The sequence below is a fragment of the Leptosomus discolor genome, chromosome 1 (assembly GCF_034619465.1).
Source record: "Leptosomus discolor isolate bLepDis1 chromosome 1, bLepDis1.hap2, whole genome shotgun sequence".
In the NCBI taxonomy this organism is placed as follows: domain Eukaryota; kingdom Metazoa; phylum Chordata; class Aves; order Leptosomiformes; family Leptosomidae; genus Leptosomus; species Leptosomus discolor.
This window is the reverse complement of record NC_141391.1, coordinates 179,974,963-180,001,752: the sequence shown is the minus strand read 5'-3', so window position 1 is coordinate 180,001,752 and position 26,790 is coordinate 179,974,963. Positions and strand designations below refer to the sequence as shown.

General features: G+C 40.4%; 1 protein-coding gene across 3 annotated transcripts; it reads right to left on the bottom strand.

The window, feature by feature from the left end:
* Nucleotides 1–2,148: 2,148 nt before the first annotated feature.
* SAXO6 (stabilizer of axonemal microtubules 6) lies at nucleotides 2,149–26,350 on the bottom strand. Of its 3 annotated transcripts, XM_086471942.1 has the most exons (16): nucleotides 26,180–26,335; nucleotides 25,002–25,107; nucleotides 22,101–22,459; nucleotides 21,520–21,654; nucleotides 20,399–20,542; nucleotides 18,233–18,366; nucleotides 16,006–16,105; nucleotides 11,152–11,190; nucleotides 10,606–10,781; nucleotides 8,927–9,205; nucleotides 7,016–7,164; nucleotides 6,815–6,892; nucleotides 6,762–6,784; nucleotides 5,664–5,922; nucleotides 4,517–4,585; nucleotides 2,149–2,255 (listed from the first exon to the last, which is right to left on the bottom strand). In XM_086471942.1, exons 1-16 carry the CDS (start codon nucleotides 26,333–26,335, stop codon nucleotides 2,149–2,151), a joined length of 2,313 nt encoding a protein of 770 aa, XP_086328068.1. The 3 variants fall into 3 exon arrangements, with proteins under 3 accessions (XP_086328068.1, XP_086328086.1, XP_086328076.1); XM_086471960.1 differs by having other exon boundaries at nucleotides 6,762–6,892; nucleotides 26,180–26,350; XM_086471950.1 differs by lacking the exon at nucleotides 26,180–26,335 and adding an exon at nucleotides 25,622–25,639 and having other exon boundaries at nucleotides 6,762–6,892; nucleotides 20,387–20,542.
* Nucleotides 26,351–26,790: the final 440 nt, after the last annotated feature.

Sequence of the window (26,790 nt, the reverse complement as noted above, 5' to 3'; positions counted from 1 at the left end):
ACACTTCTAAAACTCAGAGCTACACAGATACACCAGACTCGTGGTGCAATACTGTAAGCAACTGGCACATATGCTGTTATACTATCTATGACTTACAGGCCTCAAAATCAGGCCTGCACAAAAACTCTGACAGAGCTGTTGGACAGCCAGGAATCCCAGGCAAATATAGACAAACAAAAATAGAAGATTTAAAGAGGACATAGTTCATAAAACTCAAATTACAGGTACTACAGAGGAGAAGTAATGGATGATGAGAGCTCTTGGCCATGAGAACGTGTTGAATATGAAGAGTGTAGACAGAAGCCACCCAAATTAACTCACCTGCAATACACTGCAGCAACATTCCTTCCCAAAAAAAATATTTCCATTTTTTAGCCGTTCAGTTTTCCACTATGAAACTATCATTTGAGAGGAAAACCGATGATTTTCATAAAAGCTCTTGCACACCAATAGTTTCCCTTTCAGCAGACATTTTCTGACCATTTATAACTTACATGTTGCATGCATGCCACAGAATAATCCCAGAAGACCTCAAGATAAAATAAAACACTTTGATTTGTTTCAAACAACTCCATTGGCAGGATGCTAGTGCAATGCACAATTTCTGGAAGAAGTGGACACTGTTTTCTAACATGATCAGTGCTGGACAGCACTCACTTTTTAAATGAACACCTCATTTGTTGGGGACTGGCCCTTTCGGCATTGCAGCGTTCCAGCCTATGTAGCACCCATCTGCTCTCGGCCATGATTCCAAGTATCTGTAGCCAGTCACAATTCCAAGTATCAACATACTTAGCTTTAGCAACTTATTCTTTCTGAGATCAGTTCTGAGGTAACATCTTGTCTTTTAAAAGCCCACAGATATTTCAGCTGAACAGGTGAAACGGAGAACTAAACAGAGAAGTGCCAACATAACAGGCTTTACCAATTTATCTGGCATAACTTGAATAGAAACAAATCAAACAACCTTTTTTTATTTTCAGTGATATGCATACATAGTTGTGTACAAAACTGAAATGTAAGCAAGCGTGTACAAAATTCAACTTGTATAAAATTTCTAAACAAAGTAGCATTAAAACTTTAAGTCACGTCAGAAGAACCAAACTGCCTGCTAGCCACCTGTTTCCTCTACTTCATGTTAACTTGTTTGCATCACTTGGAAAGATAAAACAAGCTGTCAGCATAAATCACAAACATTTTTCACTGTGACAATCGTAACAGTATGTCAGTCTCCCAGAAACAGACAAGTAGAAGAGGTAATTAAAATATCAAAGTCAAGGAAAAAACATTATTCTGAGTTTACTTTAAAAGATTAACTACTCTTAAATACCTGAGTTTGAAGTGCAGCTGGGAAAGGCCACTGTTTAAGGTGGCTGAGGTTGCTTTTTCTAGAGAAGTTGAAATTAACACTAAACATAGGTCTTGCTCACAGAAAGATGAATGTTCCCATCAGTACAGCTGTCAAACTGCAGTATTGTACACATCGAACTCCCAACAGTCATCCTGGCCAAAAAACTGGACAATGAACAAACCCTAATGCTTCACATCCTTTTCTTAAACTCCTGTATGCTCCATGTTAGTGTCATTAAGAAATAGTAAGAATTTTTTGCTAACAGGTTAAAAGTTTAAGTAGCAACTTTTTGTTACAGCACTGTGTGGTACTGACAATTCATATAGCAACATAACCCAATGCACCACAGTTGCCTTTAAGATAGCTGGTTAAAAGCAACTGAGGTGTTTAAGTGAATGATGATGTTGCCCCCCTGAATACTGTCCCAGGTCATATGGCAAGACTGCAGCAGAATACCTTGAAAAGTAACACACAGGTTGCATAAAAAAAAGGAATTATCTCAGTTTCAAGAAGTGCCACCGTGAAAAAAAACAAAACAAAACAAAACAAGCCACATGGCTGTACTGACATAGTGAATTAAGACATAATTCTCAGATATTAAGAGCCTATATTTTCAACAGTGGTTTAAATGTTGAAATTTTAAATTGGGATGGCAAGTCTTAAAAATTTGGCCTTATTAGTGATAAGTGAAAGGATGCTGCATGATATCCACAGTCACATTTTTTTAAAATGTACACTACAAACTGTAAAAAAGAAATCATTTTATGGAACAGTTTCTATAAAACAGGTGGGAGAGATTATGTCTTGCCCCAGAAATCCTTCCTCTTCTGAGCTCTTTCCAGTACCTGAGATGCAAGCGAGCTAGATGCTGCCGAGCGAGCAGAAATCTGAGACAATCTGTCATCTGTGGGGAAAGCAACAAGGGAAAAAGTGAATAGGAAGATTAAATATACATATTCAAACACAGTTGACACTCATGGCAGACTTTGAAAGTGCAAATATTTTTAAGCCTTCTTTCACAACGGATACTAAAATAGTATCACTATTATGCTTTAATCCTATTACTTGGTAACTGACATGAAGAATCTCACCAGAAAGCTACTAGGATCCTAGATAAGTATAAGAGAGCTACATGCCCAACTCTTCACAAACTCCAGAATGAGATCCTTACTGTCATCTGGGAATTGTCCAACGTTCCAAGTCATCTTTGCATTTACTCTCCTGGGTCAGAAGACCTCAGAAATTGTTCCTCTGCTACTGAAGTTGATATATAGACTCTGATAATAGCATTCATGAAAGCAACCCACCACTTCAAGCAAAGTGACAACCTTAAGAGTAACACACAACTAAAATATCAGAAGCTACATTGCCAAGAGCCCTTCTGTGCCAAACCCAGCTAGTGTGCCACGAGCTGTTAAAAGAAATGTGTTTTCTGAAGAAAACAGGAAGTTTAACACAAAGACAACAAGAAGCATGCTTTAAAAATGTGCTTTTGAAAGGTCTTCCTTTTGAATACAGGGTCCACTCCACATGCAGCAGAACTCTTACAATTAAGCAACCTGGATGCTGCTTCTCTGATAAAGCAAAACATTATACCTCTTTAACATCATTATTAAACTGCCACTACAGCTCTGTCAAGACACTCTCTATGAAAAATTACCTTAATTACACCTATTTTCCTGCAGTGGATTAAAAAGAACTGCACCACTACTTTCCAGACCCGCCTACTAAAAAAAAAAAAAAAAACCCAAACCAACAACAAACTCCACAACTCAGTCCTAATAGGACCTGTACCTTGTCAGTGTTTCAGTCAACTGTTCTGCAGCATTTCTAAATTCTTGGAATACAGTAATCCAAAACAGCCCGTAACAGGCTCACACATTCCGCATAACAACTATATTCCCATATATGAGAAAACTTCTAACTGCACTTCTGCAAACAGACACGTCGTTGGAATAACTCCCAGGTTTGTATGTACGTGAGCTAATAGAGGCACATGAAATGTCTGTGAGCTGGCACGTTGCACCTGTTTCTGAAAGCTCATACACTCAGCTCATAGGAAAAAAAGCAAGAGAAACAGCAGTTACAGCATTTAATCTGTGTGCAGCAAGCTTGTGGGAAGCTGCAGAGTACTATAGGATTTTGCATGTTTTATGTAGATACATAGATGCTTGGCTGAGCCATCTGCACAACCCACACATTTTCCAGCCAACTGCAATGAGTAAAATAGAGAACCGGCCTGAACCTTGGTTAAAACCAAGGAGCAAACAAACGTAAGGGGTACAGAAAAAAGCTTTTGGTTTCTCTGTGGTGTATTTATAAATAAACTGCAATCAGATATAAGGTTGCTCTGACGATATTCTAATCTGAAGAAAACACAGGTGATCGTGATCAGCACAGCACCACACCAAGCTCAACCTCATACACCATGCCAAGAAAGGATGTATAGCAGCTCAAGCTAAGGAGGCTATAGTGCCTTTGGTTGACCCACACTGCTGAAAGACTGTATTTGTATCTGTCCACAAAAGGGCCAAGAAGAGGCACTGCTGGGCTGTGCTGGCTGCTCCCCCAGATAACTTTACAGTAAACAGAAAAAAAAAAAAAAAACACAAAATAGCAATCAGAGTAACAGGATGGCATCAGCACCCCTAAAACACTGAGCAGAGGAACAGGTGTGAAATTAAGTTTGTAGAATCCCTGTATGCTGCATACCTGGTGCCGAAGTCTCACAAGCTAAATCTTTAAGATTTTTGGTACTTTTTAATTTGCATCCAAAGTTACGGGAGCTGCAACCTGCGCTGTGATCATTTTGCAGTTTGCTTCTGTTGCTATCAACACAAAGGCTTAAAAAATGTGTTTGGAGGAAACCATTTCAGGTATGGAACTGAGCAAGCTATACTAATCATATCGAACCGCAACGGTCTATATAATTTTTCAGTCACATTTAATGGTTTATTCATACTAGAATATACCTTCATATTCATACTTCAGATTACTGGGATGAGTATTTTCCAATTATTTTGATGAAACAACGCAGCAGTTATTCATGCAAAGCACATAAACCAGTATTACTGCATTCAGAGATCTCTCACATTAGTGCAAAGGTTAAAATTAATCTAGGCAATATACACACGATATACAACAACACTTTGGGATAAGAAATACCTTCATCATTATAGTTTCTTTCCTGAAGGGGTAACTGGAAAGATCTCATTTTTGGATTGCCAACAATCCCTAGGACAAAAAGTCAAAGGCACATTTTTCAATCGTTTCAAAATAGACAGAGGGTAATATTTCATTTTAGAACATTTAAAAATGCTGCAACATTATTTCCAAAACATGACTCTTATAAATAGCAAACATACCAAAAATTCCAGACTCCTTTACTCTAAGCTGAGGTAATATAAACTTACTCACTGTATTCTTCTCAAGGCACCTGTCTTCGGTGGATGATAGAAGTTACTGAACTGCAATTGAGGTGCAGAGCTAGAACAGAGCATTGATTCTAACCTCTTTCCAAGCTCTGGATTTCACCATCCCACTTAACCTGACAACTAGTTGTTCCATTCTAGAATGGAAATACTACTTTAGTTTAGCTCATCTGTACAATGAAAGGACCAAGAATTGTGGGACCTTAAGCAGCTATAGAAAGTCTCTCTGGAATGGAGACTTAAGCACATAAAGTTTATTTTGACTATGGGGTGAAGGATTCTTTTCTTTATCAAATTTATGCTCCAGCACCCCTAAATATTGTTAAAAATCTCTGAAATGCTCCAGCCCAAATTCCTCCTCAGCCAAGAAATGTTTTTTTTTCTCAATGTACAATACATCTTTTATAGATGGCTTTTTTGTTTCCATATCCTGCAGAAATATTTAAGGAGCTTATCTCTCAGAAATCCACAGCTCCTGGAAAATAATACTACACTATAAAGATCCCCAGTTACACACTGCTGTTGGCAATTGCAGCTGGACAGCACCCAGTTGTAGCCTAAAGATTAAAAATTACAACTGTTCATTCTTAACCAAATTAGTCTCATAATGAGTAAGTACTTATTGAAATCAATAAGGCAAAATTAGACAACGGATCGCTAGGTTACAATGACATTAGTGAAATCTGAAATTAAGGTGGAGAGTTGTGCACATTTCCTCAGCAAGACTAAACATATAGTAGAAAAGTTTTTGTTTACAAACAACACATTCTTTGTAGAGTCTGTAAGGCAGCAAGCTCAGCACTTTCTTGGCCTGAACACTGCATAGTAGCCATTTCCATCCTGCAGCACTCTAACACAGACAGTTAATTCACAAAACCCACCATTATGCTGGAATTCTGGATCCTTGAGAGTCCCTTGAATACGACGAGAGGGACTCCAGCAAGGCATAGAGCAGCTTTTGGCTGATTTCAGCACAGGAGGTGTAGAGGAACGCTCTTGATGGGACGAAGCAAGAGGAACTGGTTCATCAGAAACACTGTTAGGAGGACGGTGATCCTGCCTAAGTGGCAGAGGATCCAAAGTTCCCAGCCCAGCAGGTGGAGAGGTAAGGAGTGGAACAGCTTCCACTTCCACATCAGGCTAAAACAGAATAGAAAGAAAACAAACAAACAAACAAACAACATCTCATATACAGCCCTCCAGCAAAGATCCTCCCATAAGCAGCGTATGTTGGCTTTACACTGTTACATTTTTCACGAGGGTACTGGAAGAATAAGTATTTCAAGCTTGTGAGACAGCTTAAAGAAAATCTATTCCTAATAAAGACTGTTTAACATGGTCTGTGAGTAATCTAGTCAGTTCAAATCAAAAGCCTATTTTCTTCACAGCAAAAAAATGTGTTCTTACATTTTAAACCAACGTAACTGAGGGTGGTGAGGCACTGGAAGAGGTTGCCTGGAGAAGCTGTGGCTGCCCCTGGCAGTGTTCAAGGCCAGGTTGGATGGGGCTTTGAGCAACCTGGTTCTAGCAGAAGGTGTCCCTGCCCACAGCAGGGGGTTCGAACTAGATGATCTTTATGGTCCCTTCCAACCCAAACCATTCTGTGATTCTGTGGTTCTATAACCAACTTCTCATTCAATTGTGTCTGCTTCTATTACAGAACTTACTACAGAGGATGTATGCAGTGAACTGTCTTTGCAGAACACAGACTAAGCATAACCTGACAAAAAAACCCGACAATTTTGAGAGGAAGACAGTTAAACAACTCCTAAATTTTTCTATTTTTCTTAGTAACTACGCAAGCTGCAAATTAAAAGAAGCACAAAGTAAAGGAAAGGGTAAACAAAACTATTATGGCACATTTACCTATCTTGTACATAGGCACCCAACCTCTCCCCCTTGAATTTCTTTCAAGTCAAGGAAAAAAATAAAAAAGCACATTCCTAAACTGCATAATGGTAAGTGGTTTTTTGTCTCACCTGGAAGGACCTTCTTTTTGAAGCTTCTGTTGCACCTTGCTTAGCTGAAGAACGGTCTGTTCCTAAGCCTCGGGTTCTCTGCTGTGAAGATGAAGACTTGAATTTAGGAGGAGACACTAGCACTGCACCTCCTATTGTAGTGGAGAAGATGAAAAATGCTTTATTACCTTAAATAACCTAATAAATTAATTCATACATGTCTTGAGGTTTTTTTGGTTCTTGAAATACTGCTTTGTATTTAAAAGTCTTTTTACCAACAGCTGGGGTAGTGAGATCATGATGAGTCCTCTGAGCTCCACCAAGCGCTCTCAGCTTTGGAGTAGGAAGCCTGCCGCCTGTCCTCGAGGATACGGAAGAAGAAGCTGACGCAGCTGCAGAAGAATTCAATACTAAGGCATTCTCACTGCAAAAAAAATGAGAAATGATTATAGGATTAGCTAAGGACTCAGGAGTCGTGCACTCAAGCATTTTGTTTCTGATACATTCCTACAATGAAGCCTAAGGCAAGACAGTTAGGGCCATAAAACACCAACAGCCTGTAGCTAAAACATCTGCTTGCAGTGGGGAGTCCTGGAATCCAGCTCTTGAGCCACAGCTTCTGTATTATCTTTTTTTTTAATGTAACTGGACAAAAATACATAAACAGTCTCAAGCTGCAAATTCAGACTCTCTCTGTTCCAATAAACTTTGAACGTATTCCTGCACGGTAGCAGAGACTTGACAGGAGGGCTGGAAAGAGTACTCACCCAGAAAAACTTTGAACCGCTTGCCACCGTAGAGGTGGGAATGTGGGTTTGACTTTTTTCAGTCAATGTGATGGAACTGAAACCAAGTACCCCACATTTATGTAACCGCTCTAGCCCCCAGGTTATTAAATAAATCAGCACTACCACTTCTGTCTTCTTTCTCCAGATGCGTTTCAAAAGGCGGTGGCAGCATACCCACGCTGTGCAAGGAGCCTGATCTTATCAGTGCATGCTAGACATGCTCTGAGGACATATAGGCAAAGAATGCCTCATTTCTGGCTCTCAAGTAGGCTTAGGTAACATGCAAGTGTTAAGCTGCTCTGCATGGCCAAGTCCAGAGCAGATCTCAGCACACGCACTCAACCACATTGCAGGATGACAGAAAATCTTCGATGTCAATCAGAGCCACATCTATGAACTAGACAATCTCTAGAATTAGATAGAAACTTAAGAAGGTTTTCAGGATGATGGCTCTGAAGGCCTGCATTTAATTTCTATTTGAGTCTAACATCTCAATCTTTCTTTGCCTGGGTTTTGCATACAGGATATCACCCCCAAAGGAGATAATTACGACTCCTTACCTTCAATTCATGCTGCAATAGCAAAGATAAAACCCAAAGAGGAATACAAAATGCTTAGATGGTACGGCAACAAGGGCCAAAGTTACTCAGATTTAAATATCTATAAAACTAAAATATTGTTCTACCAAAAAAAGTATGTAAAACTTGCATAGTAAAAAGCCAGAGACTTCTGTAACTAGATACAATTCAGATCTTTCAATGGTCAAATACAGTGCTATGCTCTATACTATGCACATACTGAATTGATCTCTCATTATTTCTAAATACCCCTCCACCTTCTTCCCACCTGTGCTCAGAAGCATAATCACCGGTAATTACTTGATGCTAGTTATTTTTCAATCCCAAGTCCTTTATCTTTGCCCACAACTTTTTTTAAGAAAAAAGAGATGCTTAAGCACAAGATTAGCATGTATTCTATACTTTCAGTCCTATCAATCCTACACTGTCAATCTGAAACAAATTGTGAGCCTTAATTTTTACTACACTTGGCTTCTGTGTAATGAACAGTCTGTTCTGAGAGGCCCATACTGAAAAATTTAAAGTTTTGGAGAAAAAAAAACCAAAAAAACATTAGAATTGTTCATGCTTCTACAAACTTCTGTCTGGCAATTTAGAAATCCAGTATTCTTAACGACAGATCCATTCCCACCAACCAGCTCCATGTCTTGAACTTTCCCATTCCTTATCATTCTGTTAAAAACAGAAGTAGTGTCATACCAACTTACATCCTCTTAAGTAAAACTGATTTAAAAACAAAAATTAGTTAACCTACAAATTTCTGAAGTGTTTGAGGAAAAAAAATTTTATATATATACACCACAAAAATCTTCAGTTTTACCCTTCAATTTTCTTATCTTCATTGGCATCCTTACTGTTTTCTTCTAACTGCTGAGCCACGACTGCAGCCTGTTCATCTTGGTTTATTTCCTCTTCTGTTGCTTGCTGATTCTCCCTTTCCTCAGCACCTTCTTGTTCACCCCAAACTAAACGCCTTTTGACTGGAACAGTTAAAGCATCTGACATGTCTTTCTTCTCAGTGGTGTCCTGCTGTGGCTGTTCTCTGGAGTCAGGTTGCTGCAGCATTTTGGGGCTTGGTGCAGTCTCTTTTTCAGAAACTCTAGGGAACAAAGAAAGCAGTGTTTCACACCATTGACCTGCACGATATACACGTGTCTATGTAGAACACATTCATCCACTTCAGTCATTTGCCAGAAGTACAGCTGAGAGATTAAAAAGTGGTACAGCTGACATGATGAATGGTCAAATTTCCACTGAAGATTTCATTGTTTAAGCACCACCCATTTTCAAACTAGATTCTATGAAAACTCTTCCTGGATTACCATTTCCAAGAATGTAAGGTAAAATTAGGGCTCTATTTCCAACTTAAACAACAAGTTAGATTATCGGAAGTGCTAAAAAAATAACTAGTTCTATGCATAGGGACTGGCCTGATGACACAATTTTGTAAGCCAAGCAGTTTAGAAGACTTCTCTTCAGGCACAACTTTCAAAAGTCTCAAACTATCAACTGCTCACAGGAATCAAATCAGTGCAAATTGGCCCAGTGCACATAAATGAGATCAGTAAAAGGATACGTATTTCACAGGTAAACCACAAACCAGTAAACCAAAAAATTTACGCCATACTTAATACCACACATTATAGTGTCATCCCCCAACCCATATTAGAGCTATAGCCATGCAAATGGATAGATCTCTCCCAAGCACACAAGTAGTGTGCATAGAGCAGCCTAAGTGGACTACAGACAGAGGCATCCAAGGCACTGTTTTTAAATACCAGATCTCAGAGAAGACACGAATGGCTTTTTTTTCCCCTCCTTACTTCAGCAATAGCTGTCTGTATCTTTTACTAAAACACTAATTTGGAATTTTCCTAGTGAGGGATTTAGTATCTGCCAATTCTGATCACCTTCAAAGAAAGGAGAAAATAGACGTACACCATTCCAGTTCGTAAGTCTTCATCTCAGAACTAAACAGTGTCTAAGACTCAATTAATCTTGAGAAGAACATTGATAACACCTGAGTAGGCAAAACATGTTTCATATCATTCCAGGGGAAAGAAGAGTATTACTTCAGTACAACTCAGTGTGAAATTCCTCCAGACTTGATGAGACCAAGGTTGACACACCAAATAAGCATTTGTGGAGAATTATAAAGGAGTAACTTTCTCTTCTTTCAGAAGACTGGACTGTGCCTCGTTTTCAGTTTAAGAACAGATCAACTGATCTATCTGTGAAAAGGTAAACGACCTCATCTGTTCTAAAGAATTTAAGTATCACAGAATTGTACAACAGCCTAGGTTGGAAGGGTCTTCAAAAGACCATCTGGCCCAACCTTTCTTGGGGAAAGGGAGCCTAGATGAGATTATCTAGCACCCTGTCCAATTGCATCTTGAATACAGTCAAACATCCATGATCTTACAGTTACGCTAAGCCTGTATTTAGCATCTTGCTCTGTTTCAAAGCTACAGGAATAACAGGCAGGAATGATGACCTTACCCGGCAAGATCTAGCGCTCTGATGTTGTTGCTGATGCCTTCTTCTGAACTGGAATTTGAGGACACATCCCAAAGACTGTTATTATCAGACAGGATCTGATTGAGATGATATCGGGAGAAGTGTGTTCCCTCTACTCGTTGCCTGTAAGCCTTTGCTCTTTCTCGAAGTTCTCTCACCTGCACATCAAGGTTTCTAAGTTGCATGTCTGTTTAAAGTTCACTAATAGGCTATAATACTATAACATATTTGCATTAGCGAATGGCAGCTAAAGGAGAAAGGCAAGTTACTCATAATACAGGGCCATCCACAGCACAAACATTGCATGCCGCAGTAAATGCAACAAAAGGAATGCAAAAATAACAAAAGTGTGCATTTAGTAAGCATGTTTGAGCCATGAAGCCAAAGCAAAACTGTCAATTACTCATTCAATGAGCACAAAAAGTTATGCAGCAACTATGAATAAGTTTACTGCTGGATTCTAGTTTTTCCATCAGCGCTCAGACACCGTGCTCCAAACATTGAAACAGGAACTTAGATGAAACCAACCTCCGTATACCACATGGAATTTAAGGTGTTTTGAGATGCCTAAGGAGAGGAATACAGAATTATTTTAAAATTTCTTATTTTTCTCTCAACACTGCATTGTTGTTATCCCCCTTCTAACTTTATTTCAGTCTAAGTAAGAAATTAAAGACTAAAAACCTGTCAATATAGCTCTATGCTGCCTCCTTTCAGCACTGGTATTTCACCGGTTTTTGACAACCTTGAGGAATTTAGATTTCTAAGCATTAGCACTCAAAAACACATTCACCACATACTAATTCATGATTATTTCAAGTCAAGGGGCCTATGTGCATGTGTAATACTGAGTTTGTAGGCTATGAACACTGCAACTGTCTCTACATTAATCTTCTCTCAGTGAGGAGCCGATGATTACAGGACAACTCTTGGTGTCACTGTATGTAAGACATAATAACAAAAACATTCCTTCTAGGCTATGTGTAACTGCAAGAATGAGATGTTAGGTTTGGTCTTAAAAAAAAGTGGTAAGCCCTCTCTTTATAGACATTATACTGCTGATTTTACACTATCATTTTTACGGTTAAAACTGTTTCAACATTCATGCTGTCTTGTATCCTTCACCCAAATACAAAGTGCAGGAAGAAAATACAGCAACAAAACTTACACATTTAAATGATCAAAAATAACTTTGTGATACTGTTGTGTGAATTCTGGCTCACAGGAAATAGGTATTTCGTCAAAGAACAGGAAAGCAATACTGACACCTCCTTTAGCACATTTTCATAGCTTTTCTTATTTGTTCTTCTTTCATGCTAGGCTTCACATCGTTCCTCCTGCAAGGAACAGTTAAGTGGGCCAAATTCCACTAAACCCACTAAAAGTAACTGGATGCAGCAGATGAAATCCACTTAGCCCACATCAGCTAACAACACACAATTTGACCTGCTAACTTCCAAGAACAGCCCATTAAAAATGTATACTTGTCATTTTAAGACGAGAGTTTAAAGTTTGAGGTGCAAGTGATCTACTGGATTATTCACTTTAAGTAGAAGAATGAAAAACTAATTACGACAGCCACAACAGAAGGAATATAAATCCAGAGCAACAGGACACTGCAGGGGGAGGAAGAATACTACATCCCCACTGAATTGTGAAGAAGTACAAAGGACAACCGTCTCCTTCGGTGACTCAGCAGGCAGCATCATCTCAGCAGGACACAAGCCCAGAGAGTCCTACTGTGATTAAGAATTGCCTGCATTAATTTTTCAAAAGCAGAATTCAAAGAGATTTTTTTCATTTGACTGCTGAAAAGCAACCCTTAATAATGTACTGTAGAGTAGCAGCCTGGCAGTAATCACTACGGCTAAGGTCATACCAGGATTCTATCATGGTCTTTGCCTGTTTGGGCTCAGAACTTCAGAAAGTCTGCTTTGGACCCACAGTTACCCGTGCGCGGTCCCAACTAAGGTAGAAACTAGACTGAATCAGTCAGATCTTATCATCTAATCACTTAAGCAAAAGATGTTCTGCAGGCATCTTCAGCAGGGGCGAGTCTCAACAACTCATCAGAGGCAGAGGTTAGAGAAGACCTTTGAAGAACGTTTCTCTTCATGTCAGTGCATTAGGATGGGAACAGGTATGGAATCATGTAGAAACCAGAAGACTGCAGGGCAGCCTGTTCTGTGAATGGCCTAAGTACCTTTGCTGTTTTACAACAAAACCGATGCACTTGACGCTTTTTCCAAGTTATGACTATTTTCTTTAAAATGCTCTTAATGTATTTGTCAAATGGCTAGATTGTTCCTTATGTCTCAACTGTGAATGGTTTATTCACTGTTTTAGCCATGCTGGGGCCCCTTCCCGTGGTTCTTAGAAGAAAAATATTGATACATGCTAATAAAAAAAAAGGAAGGGAAAAAAAAAAAAAAAAAAAGAAGCCTGGCCAAGGAACAGGTCTATTGGGATTTTTATTCTTGTATTAACAGACGTTTTAAGAATTAACTTTGGTTTTCCTCCAATCTGTCTTGAATACTGGAAAATTCCAAGCTTTAATATTGCTCTTTGTTTCCACTACACTCACAAAAAAATTCTTTATGAAGAGTTATAACTCTCAACAATGCATATGGAAATATTAACAAGATAACAGCAAACTAAAAAACTCTATAGAAAAAAAATCCCACACGGTGTCACATTTACACAAGCTGAATATTATTCTAATTTGACACGCTGTACTGGTTTTGGCTGGGTAACAGTCAATTATCTTTGGAGTAGCTAGTATGGGGCTATGTTTTGGATGTGTGCTGGGAACAGTGTTAGTAACACAGAGATCTTTAGTTATTGCTGAGCAGTGCTTACACAGAGTCAAGGCCTTTTCTGCTCCTCACCCCACCTCACCAGTGAGCAGGCTGGGGTTGCACAAGAAGCTGGGAAGGGACACAGCTCGGACAGCTCACCCCAACAGACTAAAGGGATGTCCCAGACCATATGACATTGTGCTCAGCAATAAAAGGTGGGGGAAGAGGGAGGAAGGGAGGGACTTATGGTGTTTGGACTTAGGGTGTTTGTCTTCCCAAGTAACCATGATGTCTGATGAAGCCCTGCTTTCCTGGAGACGGCTGAACACCTGCCTGCCAATGGGAAGGAGTCAATGAATTCCTTATTTTGCTTTGCTTGCACATGCAGCTTTTGCTTTACCTATTAAACTGTCCTTATCCCAGTCCACGAGTTTCTCACTTTTACCCTTCTGATTCTCTCCCCCATCCCACTGGGGAGGAGGAGTGAGCAGCTGTGTGGGGCTCAGCTGCCTACAGGGAGGGGTTAAACCATGACATACGCTCATAGGCATGTGACTTAAAGTCTAAGAGAGGAGAAATTCAGGTAATTCCAATTATCAAAGTCTCTTCTACATGAACTCATACTAGAATCTAATGTAGGTATGCGTACATAAAAATGTGTATGTAATCTAAGCACATCTGTCATCAGTAAAATACTTGTTATTACAGTTTTAAAATAAATTTGGCTCTTCCAACTACCCAGCACAACTCCTTCATTTAGAAGGCCCTAAAACCCTTAGTAATTCTTTTTTTGAATTCTTCATGCTATTCCCAAGTGACTTCTTTCTCACTTCCTCTGCAATTCCCTTGTCAGCAAGAAAATCTCCATGGACAACTCAGACACATCCAAAACACATACCTACAGTGCGGCAATTTCTTGGCTTCTCATGCGCTCTAATTAAATGCTGCCTATATTTACTTCCTACATCTCTCAAACATGACCCAGAATGGACCCTGCCCGGTAAAGCAGAACACTCACCCTCCCTTTGCAGTCTCCTTTCCCTTGACTGTACTGCAGTGACTCCTCCCAGTTGGCTGTGCCACAAATGCAGTCCACCCCAAGGCAATGCATCCCTTTCCCTTTACTTGCCCTACCAGTCAGTTGCTCTTGAAGCTGAGTGCTGCTCCTGACTGTTCTGAATGCTACTGATGCAACATCCAGTCTCCAGACAGACGACTTACACGCCGGAAAAATGGCAAAATATTCTGTGGAAACATTCTGTATACTGCTTGCAATCAGGCTGTGTGCAATAGTTTAGATTATTCTACAGCCTTAATGACAGTAAGACTAAGTCTAATACACGTATTAATACAAATAAAAAAACCCAAAAATATTGCTTGTTTTAGTCTTCTAACATCCTCATGAGGCTGTTTTCACAGAATGGATTATCTCATGCATGCATACCCAAAATCTGATTATGAATTATCTCAAACAATGATATACTTTGAACTTTGAGACCTAGTTCTCATTCAGTATTTCATTTCTATTCAATATAGATTTCTTTTTGCCTAAAAAGAGAAATAAAATTACTTGCTAGCTCAAGTCCAGTGAGAAAACATAAAACTGAATGCTACCACACTACTCCTGCAAGTCCCAGAGAGCGTTATTTCCAAAATCTCAAAGCCCAGTACCCTAGCACCATCCACTCCAGTTCTATCTTCCACATCAGCTTGGTTCCAACTAATGAGGAAATTCACATTTCCAAGTATTTGCCACACATTTAGCAACACACAGTGTCTCATGAAGGATTCCTCTATCAGCTGGGAGAAGCCTAAGTCACTTCAGTGAAATCTGACAGTTGCAGAACTAGCTCTAGCAGTTTCTTAGCGTACTGCTAACGGTTCTGATTTACTGGACTAATTCATGAAACCATACTCAACAATCCTCCTCAGAAACCCCATGGTCCTGAAGCCATTCAGCATTTTCAGAGTTCTGTCAAACAAGTTCCTATACGGTATAATATTGATCAGTTATTGAATAAACTACATTAAAATACTTAGATTGGCTGAAACTTGCAAGAGAAACTCTGAATTTTATGCCGAGTATGACTGAATTCAGCCGGCTGCTCTGAACAGATTCAGTACGACAAGCTAATAGACTGGTCTCGGCTATCAAGCTAACCTATGCTGATACAGAGGTTGGCCTCTTCCTTTTATTCCCTTGGAATCTCTTATCATCTAATTCTACATTTTAAAAATTTATGCTTGTTACAACTGGGCTGAACATCAATGCCACAATTATCTGCTCCAAGAAACTCTGTTCTGGATGATTCTGATTGGTATAGGAAACAAAGCTCCTCCCTCACTTTGTATATCACATTAAAAGAATGTCGAAGTTACACTGTCTCTTTCTTTTTTTTTCTTACTACATATTATATTGGCTTGTCAGAACCTTATCTTCTTTGTATACTCACTTCTGGGAGCTTGAGTCATTAGCATTACAATCTCAAAACTGTATCTTATAAACACCACAAGTCAAAGTTTTTTGCACATTAAAATCAAAATACAAAGCATACTCAGGCTTCAGGTTTTTAAGAATACTCACCTGGTTGGGAACTTTACTCCTGATACGAGACCAAACTCCATCTTTGTAGAAATACTGGGCTGGAGACAAAAATTTTGACCTATATTCAGTGTTCATCTTCCTAAGAAATCAGGAATGAGGAGAGGGAAAAAAGACAGAAAGGGTAAAGCTTGATATCCAGAATACTCTTTAAGAGCACTTTTAAAGTTGTTGTATCAGCAACCATAAGTATACTTGCACTTAAATGCCAGGGCTGAGATGTGAAAAACACATGCTTTGGAACACAGCTCATCCATACCAATGCAACTAGGAAAGCTGTGAGAAAGCTCATTCACAGTTGGTGGCTCTTCAAGTAGTTACTCCTGTTGGTTTTTCCTCACAACCCTTCTGCCCTGACAGCCAAATCAGCACAACATAATGCGCACATACATCTCAATTACTTCAATGCAAAGTGCAGCATCTTGGTTTAAGCCACTGATGAAAAGTGCATTTAAGCAAAAATGCCTGGTTTGGCACTAATGTGTCCAACACATTTCTTTCTATGAACTCCACTCTAAAGGCACTCTGCATATGGGTGGGGTGAATTGCGGGAGCTAGAAACATCTGACTACAGAACAATGGTCAGTATAATTCATCTAACTATGTTCTACTGGCTTTGATCTTCAAAAGGCCTCAGTACTTGAAAAGATGGATTGATTTTTCCTTCTGCCACACACAGACATACACAGAAAAATTAACACCACCTAACCTATAGCAGGCAATAAGCAATACTTCAAGTCCTTAAGCACTGAACTGTGGATTTATCAGCTTAAATCTAAAGAGGTTTTTTTTTTTAATCTTGCTTCAGAACATCACTAACTTTATTTCAATATATTCAGCATTGGGTGAAAAAGCCCTCTTTTTCAGTCCTTCCTCAGAAACTCATCATAAAAGCCTGAAACCAGAGAATAAAATGCACCTTGTAAAAAGAAAAATACCAAGGCAAAAAAACCCTTTAGATTTCAAATTTCTTTCCATATGTCCCTTTCTTTGAAACTGACAGAATTCCTTCAGTTTTGGTTGCAAAACTAACGGATTGGTTCAAAAACCGCATCACTGCTGTGCCTTGATCCCAGTGATTCTGCTGCAAAAGCAGGCCATGCAATGCAGCTTGCATACAAAATGACAGTCCTGTCTCCATATTGAGAACTTGCACATTTTGACAGCTATTTGCCCAGTGACTGTTTTGGAAACTTTTGTCTTATGCTACCACACTGAAGGCATGAGAGGCAGAAATTTGTTCTTAAATTAAAAAAATCATAGCAAACAATCAAGAATTTTACACACTACTCACTGCAAAATTGGCTACAATCTACTACGTCAAAAACCTATGAAAACCAGAGAGTTAAAGGTTTTAACTACACTATAGCCACTCATTTCTTCATAAAGTGATTTTATTTCATAGAATTTTGGGTGATCATTTTAGAATTATCTCCCAATATCCACCAACATTCACACCTAGCTAAGTCTCCTCTCCCATCTTTAATCTAATGCCTTAACACTGCCAGAAAGTCATGTGAACGAAAACAATCACTGGGACATACACTAAGCATAAAGATAGCAGAGTTAGACTAATTTATACATTCATTCTGGGCTTTTCTTGGCATATCTCAGATGCGTAGAAAATGGAAACATGAATTCAGTTCCTGCAACGTATGTATGTGGCAGAAGAAAAAGATACTTTGATAGTGCTCAATAACGTAGGATTTCATTTTATTTCCATGCTGGTCAGATTACCCTAAATGGGACAGATTTACCTCATGTGTTTGCTTTTGTTACTCTGGGACAGAAGGTGGTACAGACTAGAAAAAGACATCCAGTACAATCATCACAGTTTTAAGGTGTGGAGCAAGCACAAGAAACCAGTTTGAAAGGTGACTACAACTTCCAAAGCACTCACTGAAAGTTTATTAGCAGCACTGCCCCAATTCAATTTCATTCATCTTAAATTTATTAATAATATTATTATTGCATCAGAAGGTTCAACTGATCGAGTGTGCTTACAAAGCTTCCATTTCTGGTGCCCAGAGAAGGGGATGGAAATTAACACCAGGCTTAGATGTACCCACAGGAAGCTCAATCCCAGTGCTGCAAGGGGACATTTGCCCAACTGTAGCATGGCGTGGTTAAAGTCCCATCATCCATCACTCTAAATATTAGGCTACTGCACACCTACTCACTAGGCTAGGTTCTCCTATTTTATACATACCCACGACGTGTATGTAAAGAGAGGGGCTTTGCACTGATATGTTGCTTATTTCTTTGTTTAGGATGTTTCTGTTCTGATTGCCCTTGTTTTGCTGCATCTTCTGCTGGTTTTTGAAATGGTTCTTCCCTCTTACTCTAAGGCAAAGATAATTTTAAAAATACCACATTAGCTAACAATCTGAAAACCCTCATATTCCTTTTGACATCAAGCTTTCACAAAAAGTTAATTTTATTTCAGTGTTAGCTGGTTTGCATATTTAATACAAACAAGAATTTAATACAAACAACATTCCTTTGTTAATACAAAAATAAACTAGCAAACTGCCAAAGCTGAGTGCAACATCCAGTTAGTCAGATGATCCATTTTGTACACATTACAAAATGAATTTGACATGAAACACAGACAAAAAATAATATAATACCTGTGCATTATAACCTGAGCTGTGTAAGACTTAACAGGTATATTTCTGGAATTTGTAATAAATAAATAATAATTTAAAAAAACCCTCTTACCTTTATAGTCAAGCAAGATAAACCAATTTATAATAAACTAAAAGGTAAATTTTTAATTTGCTGCAATTCTGGTTTATTAAGGGTCAGATGGACATGTTCAGTTTTCATATAAAAGACAGGTTTTTTCCTGCTTATTTTATCCTCTCGGAATAAACAAAAAGTGGTTTAGACACTTTCACCAAAATTCTCTTCTCATGCCTCCTCCTCCTTCACTTTAATAGAATCTAACAGAATCAAATTGAATCATTAGGTTGGAATAGACCTCTGAGATCATCAAGACCAACCATTGACCTAATACCACCATGCTCACTAATTAGCTCTCTTGGGAAAATATAACCTGACTTTCCAATATTAAAAACAAAGAAATACTTCCTGAAAGCCTTATGCCTTTCAAGCTGTCTTCACATCTGCTAAAACAGGCAAAAGGGGACATAAAATTCCTCATTCCCAGATGAGATTTAAAGCACTGGGCAGGTCTGAGTTTTAAATGACAAGGCCTCCAAGCCAACAACCATCTTTAAGAACCTCAAAAGTACCAACAGCTTCAGTGGAGCCACAGGCACTTCATGGTAGGTATGCATTTTCCCCAGGAATGGTCCTAGTGAACGTATTGTCTGACAATGGCTCTTCCTGTTTCATCAAGGAAGAGATGGCTACTGAAGAGGTTCATATGTGGTCCTTCTACCTGAAGGATGCTTAGCTAATCTGCAGGAATTTAGACAATGCTACACTTGGCAGTTTGCTACAAAACCAGACATTTGTACACCCACCTTGCAAAACAGGTAAGCTGTCATGCAGTCTAAACTGCTTTCACCTATTTTTAGGTCTCAGTCTGAAACAATTCCATTTCATTAAACATATCTGTAAAAATGGCCACACCCATGTTTCCTAAAGGCCACTGAAGTTCGTCCAAGCCAACAGCAAGGCAAGGAAATGCAAGGCCTCAGGCAGCCGAATTACTTCCATAAAAGACATTTTAATGTTTTGAACTAAGTAACAGAGCCTATGTAGGCTACACAATGTCCTGTTATAGCCCTGCGCTAAATACAATTACTTACCTTTCAACTTATCAAGACAAAGGAACATGAATTGTAACCCTTCCTCCATGTTTCTTCAAATTACAACTATCGTCTGAAAATCAGTTCCCATCGTGGTATCTTCCAAACTTCAAAGTATTTTTTTTAATTCAGACTATGACTGATTTATGAGATCCAAAAAGTTCCAGACCTCCCATCCAGCCCTCCTACATACCAAGAGACTACACTGTTACCAATGAGAATATAAACCAGAGATTTAGATTTCAGAAACTATTCTAATGACTAAAACCAAAGTTTCAATTTAAAAAAAAAAAAAAAAAAAAAGAACGAACCCACTTGAAAACTCAAATTAAGGTGACGGGAAAAATACACTTAAAATGTCACCGTAAACGGAACAAATGCACTACAGAAACTACAGAATCCCCTACAGAAACCCCTAACAGCAAACAGAGCTGTGTACAGGTTACTTTCATAGCAAAACCACTACTGAGTCCAGTGTCATTAGCAACAGCTTTAAAAATTTCAAAATAAACCCAGCCCTGCGTTATAGAAAAGATCAAAATTACAGAATTATACAAAGGCCTCTCTTTTAGAGAAATATTTACTTGTTCACGAACCAGAAATTCTTTCTCGTCTGAACCACCTCTCTCTTGTGGACCCTTAACAGGAGGAGACCCTTTGAGATTTCTCTCATATGCAGTTTCAGAAATAATTGCAGGAGAATCAAACGGAGGTATGGATTTACTTGTGTTGCAAAGAACCTGCAGGGGGGGAGAGAAAACAAAACAAAACAAGAGTGTGATTTGCTTACCTTAAGGCTAAATTTTCAAAATCAGTTAACCAATTCACGCAAATACACTCACATAGGAGCAGAAAGACAGTCACATGTACAAATACAGCATGCGCAGACTAATCAACTTCTAGGACAAACTGAAGAGAAACTTAATCTGATAAACGCACATTTAAAAGCGACTGACACAGTTAAACCTGTGGTCCAACACTGTTCTTACTGAAGCTCACTAACAGAGGTCTTGTTTATTTGTTCAGAGTGGTATGTAGGATCACATTTTTAAAAACGTATGGCATAAAACTTCCCTATGAGTCCTCAGTACACGTCCAGTCCGTAAGCCACAGACAACTGTTCTGTGTTTCAGAATTGGATGCTTAGGGCTTGGGTCCTATGAGCTATCCACTATTTTCCAATCAATACTGTCTTATAAACCAAGGTAGAGAACCTGCCCAATACATGGTAAGGTATCATCTCCTCATGAGTTGCTGAATTAAAACGACCAAGAACATGTCACAAGCACGCATTTTCCCCACCTTTGCTATGAAAGTTTAGGTCTGACTTATACCCTAACTTGGATAACTGTTGATTAGCTATATACTAGACAATATAAGAATGATAAAAACAAAGGGTTACATGGAGTAGGATCTTGGAGCTCTTAAGGTAAATTAATGCAAACAGAAGAAAATGCTCCTGTTAGAAAGGATGGAATACAACCAGGGATAAGGAGAATGAGTAATTAGACCTGACTACAATAAAGGATCACAAGAAAACAAATCTAATTATACTGCACTTCTGTATATTGAGAGGAAAAAAAATAAAAATAAAGTAACAACATTAAAGTTTGTTGTTCCCCAGGCAAAACAGGAAGAAAGGAAATCTTGGAAGGTAAGCAACTTCGCTGATACATAAAAGAAAGTATTCATTTACTTTTGGATTCTTTAAAGTTACCTGTTCAGCTGCAAGTATTGGTGACTTTTCATGGGGACTCTTCCAAACAAATTGGCTTTGATATTCAGAATTTCTGGGGAAAGTATTTAAACGTGAAATATTCATGCCTGCTTTCCTCTGAAGGACTCTGTGAAGCTGACAACATAAAAAAGAGAAGAAAACCAACACCGAGTGTTCTCTTTCCTCCAGTGTTTTTTGCAAGTCAGATACCTTTCAATGCACGCTTTCAAACCAATGGTTTGGGTTTTGGTTGTTTGAATTAAATGAATGCAAAGTACATTTTCTCATTATAGCAAACAACGCCCAAAAGTCTATATATTATTGGCTAAATCCTTGTTTAATCAAAATCAATAGTGATGGCACACTAAGGGCAAATTCCTATTGACTTGAGTAGAACCAAAATCTGGTCTCAAAAGTACTGTTCTCCCAACAGAGAAGCTACAATGTAGAATATCAAAATACAGAACTAAGGAAAGAGTCAAACAACAGAGGCTAGTGTGTGTGCATTAAATTACTGTAACTATCAGATTAGTAATTTTTATACTGGTCAATTAAAAAAAAAATTTTTAATCTTCCCTTACCCCATTACCCATTTTTTCTAGTTCCTTTTTTGGAGATGAAAATGCTTCAGTTTGATTTGGAGCTGCAGAGGGTGATCTCTTCATGCTGTTTTCTGCAAGGGCAAGAGCTGTTTCACCTCTAGAATCTACTGAATCTGACTGAACTTTTGGAGGGAGTCTGGGTCCTTCTGGTGTTTCAATTTTTTCCTGATTCACATCATTGTTATTGTGGTCTGTCTGCAACTCCGCAGTCCTAAGAGCTTCAGTTTCAACTGGGTCATTCAAATCACAATCTCCTGTCCATTCAAAGGACTTGGAAATCTGTGGATGATGGTGAGGTACCCTTCTCTTGGAAATGAAGTTTGGTTCTCTGGTGATTCCTGAGAAAGACATATTAGGTTTAACAAAAACATTCTATTGAAGACATAGTATCATTCTATTACAAGAATAAACTAAAGTTTATCATACAAGTGATGATTAGAAAAAACTATTTTAGTATCTTTGAGCAATGACAGCCTGTAAACAACGGGCATGGCTGTGAAATTCTGCCTTCTTTCCTATCTACGAATGCCTTTCCCCTCCACTAAAGAGAGACGGGAACGTGGTGCTCCAGGACCATCTTGGATAAAACTCTATAAAGCAAATATGGCCACAGGACAATCTTTTGCAAGTTGATTCTGGGAGCTGAACAACAAGAACAAAATTAACACAGCCAGCGAAAAGAACAGGGTTATCATAGACAGAGAACAACGGACCTGCACTGATAAAGCATGCCACAAACACTTCTCATTACACATGCACAATGCTCGCTGAACAGGTTCTCACCGACTGTTACAGGACAGCGTCGGATCCCTATCCATGTAATACAACTGTGATTTAAGACCATCTCAGATAGCCAGTGACTTTTTACAGTACAAACACAAAAACATCTCCAAAATTGTAAAAAGACTAAGTAACAGAACCAGGTATCGAGTTATTTTAAAGAGCTGCTGGCCTTTACACATGCAGATTAGAACAAAATTACCCCACCATCTTAACAAGAGGATTGCACGACTGAACACATTTAAAGCAGGAAATGATAATCCAACTGCCAAGCACTCAACTGCGACAGAAAAATACGTGAAGGCCCCTAACTGGACAAAAGAAACACGTTCTTGGGAGAGAGAGAAACTCCTGTTTCATGAAAAAGCAATGTAACCTACGGTGAAAGGTACACAGAATGTCTGTTTGTCCAACAACACATACAGGTGGCAGGAAATAATTCCAGTGGATGAACACTGGAAAAGCAGCAGGAAGGAACTCTGAGCACCTGCAGCTGTTAACTTTTTGTGGTGATGTTCCAAGTCATTCTTAAAACTGCCAGCTATGTGTTTCAACAGAAAGAACCTGAAGTAACATTTGTTTTTATTGAACAATAGGAAGCTGACAGTGGAGAGAAGCTACGAATAGCGAAGAATAACTTGGAGATATTAAATGAGAAGTTAACTGTACAGCTGGAGGAAACCATTAAGAGGCTCAATTTGGCTGAGAGCAAATTTGACGGAGCTGACAGCAAAAGCTGGAAGTCCATTGTTGTAACAAGGTAGGAATAGTGAATTATCAATACCAATCTGCAAGTCCTATGAGGTGTTAAGAGTGACATCTGAAGATGTAGATGGTTAAATGGCCAGAAAAGAGGCGGGAGTGAAAATGAACGTAAAGACGTAGGAAAACTACACCAAGCACGTACAGAAAACACCACTACAACATCAGGAGGAGGAGAAACTGCTGCACTGCTAACTCATAACTTTATTGCAAGTCTTGCAAAATTTGCTGTTTAGTTTGACTGGAAAAGAAGCATAGATTACATTTTTTAAAAGAAGTTAATGTGTTTGGATGTTCAGGTGCTTCAGAATTCGCAGAAGTTATACTCTTCAGTACAGGTACCCATAGACAGAGCCATGTGCTAGGGAAGGCAAGGTTAAAGAAATCTTTATTTTGCAGTAATGGAAGAAAGCAGTAATATACACAAAGCATAATCTTTAGCAAGATTAAATTATTTATTAAAATGCCTAGCATCTCAACCAAAACCAAACCCTACTCCCAGTGGTCAGTTCTTAATTACTAGGCTGTAATTCAGAACACTTATCATATTGTAGGAAGGAATATATTGGACTCTAATTATAGAGACTGCGTAGTGCGGTTGCATTGAATTGCACAATTTTGTTAATCTGTCTTCTGCCACTACAGTAATTCCTGTTTTTTACTGCTTCTTTTCAAAGCACTGCAGCTGTCATCACTCTCCAGCTTACTCCTATCCCTCAACTCCCTACGGGCCTTTCAATCCAGATGCTATTTCCACTGTCTTCTACTTCCCAACCCCACATTTTCCTGTCATGATAATGTTTACAATCCCTAGCTCCTACGCTACAGTATCATAAGCTCTTCCATTTACTGCTCATCTTTTTTTCCTGTTAGTTGTCTGTGTTAGTCTCCGTAACAATTTTACTTTGTATCAAACTTTGCCCCAAGTTAGCCTCCTCTTAAATATGGAATTTTACTTACTGTTTCCATGCACCACAGGTAACCCAGTGCCTCCTTCTACACACCCTGCATGGGTTAACACTGCATCTGTGCTTCATGTTTGGGACTCAGTGTATGCTGCATGTCAGAAACCACATATTTTTCAGGTTTTATATAAATAGCACTAACATTAAAAGAAAGTTTCAGTGTAGCCAGAAAGAACATGGCATTCAAAAACCATATTCTAAATGATGACCAGGAATATACTTTTAACAGCAAACACTACCAGTTCACTGTGGCCACTCACTCAATCACAGCAAACCGCTCCAGGCCTACAGTGGCCCAGGCTCATCCCCACCAGAGCCAGCTGGGAGAGTGCCAGGGCCTGCAGTCCCAGGGGCAGCTTTCAGGGGCGCTTACCAAACTGATCCGACCGAAGTCCTGCCCACAAGGATTTCTGCTGTTGGGACGGGCTACAAAACCCTGGGGTTTTCCATTTGAAGTTTCTCTTATATTCGCTCAGTCCCTGCAGCAAACAGAGAGGTGTCCGTCAAGTGGCCGGTGCACATGGTGGTAACGGATCTACGAGGGGGTAACGCCAACGCGGCCGCGGCAGGATTCAGCGGAGCTGGCGGGTTGCTCTGCACCTTCCAAACCCACCCCCACCGAAGAGCAAACACTACTTGATCGCTCTGCAGAAAAAGCGCGGCGTACCTTCATGCGCTAAACGTGTGCAAAAAACCTGATTTAAATCTTTGAGGGAATGAAGTTTCAGGCACAAATACAGCCCGAACGCTGCGTCACCCACACGACTGAACTCTGCCTGTCTTTATTAGCCGGCGCTCCCTAGCGCAAGGCCTCCCCGCTTCGCCGGTGCACCCCGATATGGCTGCACCCCCTCCTCCTCCGGCCGGCCGCAGCCGGGCCTGCCGCCCCCCGGGCCCCGCTGGGGCGCGCACCCCCCCCCCGTCCCCGTCCCCGTCCCCGTCCCCGTCCCCCCGCCGCCACGGCTGCGGCCCTGCAGCCCCGCGCCGCCTCACCCTGAAGCGCACGGGCATGGCGGAGCGCGGGCTGCAGGGCCGCGGCCCTCAACACCGCCGTTTCCCTGGCAAAGCCGCCGCCGCCGGCCCGACCCGCCCCGGCCCGCCTCGCCTCGCCGGGCGCCTGCGCGGCGGCCGCCCAGCGGGGGCGGGGAGCGCGGCGGCCCGGGCCCGGTCGCCCCCGCCTGCCGTCCCGGCGCTGCCCTCAGGGGCCATGTTGGCGGGGTGCAGCCGCCGCGTCGCCGCGTCGCGCTCCCCTCGGGGGCCGTGTTGGCCGGGTGCGGCCGCCATATTATCCATATCAAAAGCCTTTTTCCCCTACCTGCGGCAGGATAACGGCGCCATATCGCCAGCGCGGCGTATATGGGGAGGGACGGCGGGGAGGCGTGCGCGCCCACCAGCGTGGGAGTCGCTAGCGCGGGGCGCTTGGTGCGAACGCAGCGCAAGGCCAGGGGAATATTGGCCGCCTGGTTAAAAAGAAAAATCACACGTCCACATTCGCAGCATTATCTTGGTGCAAAAACAGCTTTTAAAGAAAGGAAAAATGAGTCCCCTTACCTTTCCGGAGCCTGTGCGGCGGCGTGACAGCTGCCGGCCCTGCTTCGCCACCTCACCCGACCTCGCCGCGCTGTCAGGGGATCCTAATCCACCTGCATGTTCAGCTCTTCCCTCGGGGCTCGCTTTTTTGACTGCCTTCCCGCTGCTAATCTCCATCCTGACTCTCTTGGAGAGTATCAAATTAGAAAGAACTGGGAAGGTGGTAAAAAAATCAGTGAGATAGATACACTAAACAAAATGGCTTAGGCGATCCGTTCACGCTCCCTCTGCCCGTGGCTGCTGACCCTCCCTGTCTTCCTTCTTAGTAGGGCCTGTTGCTGGTCACTGATGCTTCTAGTGCGGCATAAGCTTCTTGAGCAAGGGCTTTGTCACCTCTGTGTCTGCGAGGCACCCTGCCAGACATGGGAGGAATGATTCGGTGCCAATCCCACTGATTTACACAGAGTTTAGGTCCAGTCAGACCATGTATAAAAGGTGAGCAACATTTTTTTTTTTCCCTCGATGCTAGGGAGGAGAGAGCACCAATCTGTAATGAAATGCCTGCAAGTGAAGTAAAATGTTCTTCTGTCATGTAAACAGCGGGGGGTGAAGGATTGTGCTGCATTGACAGC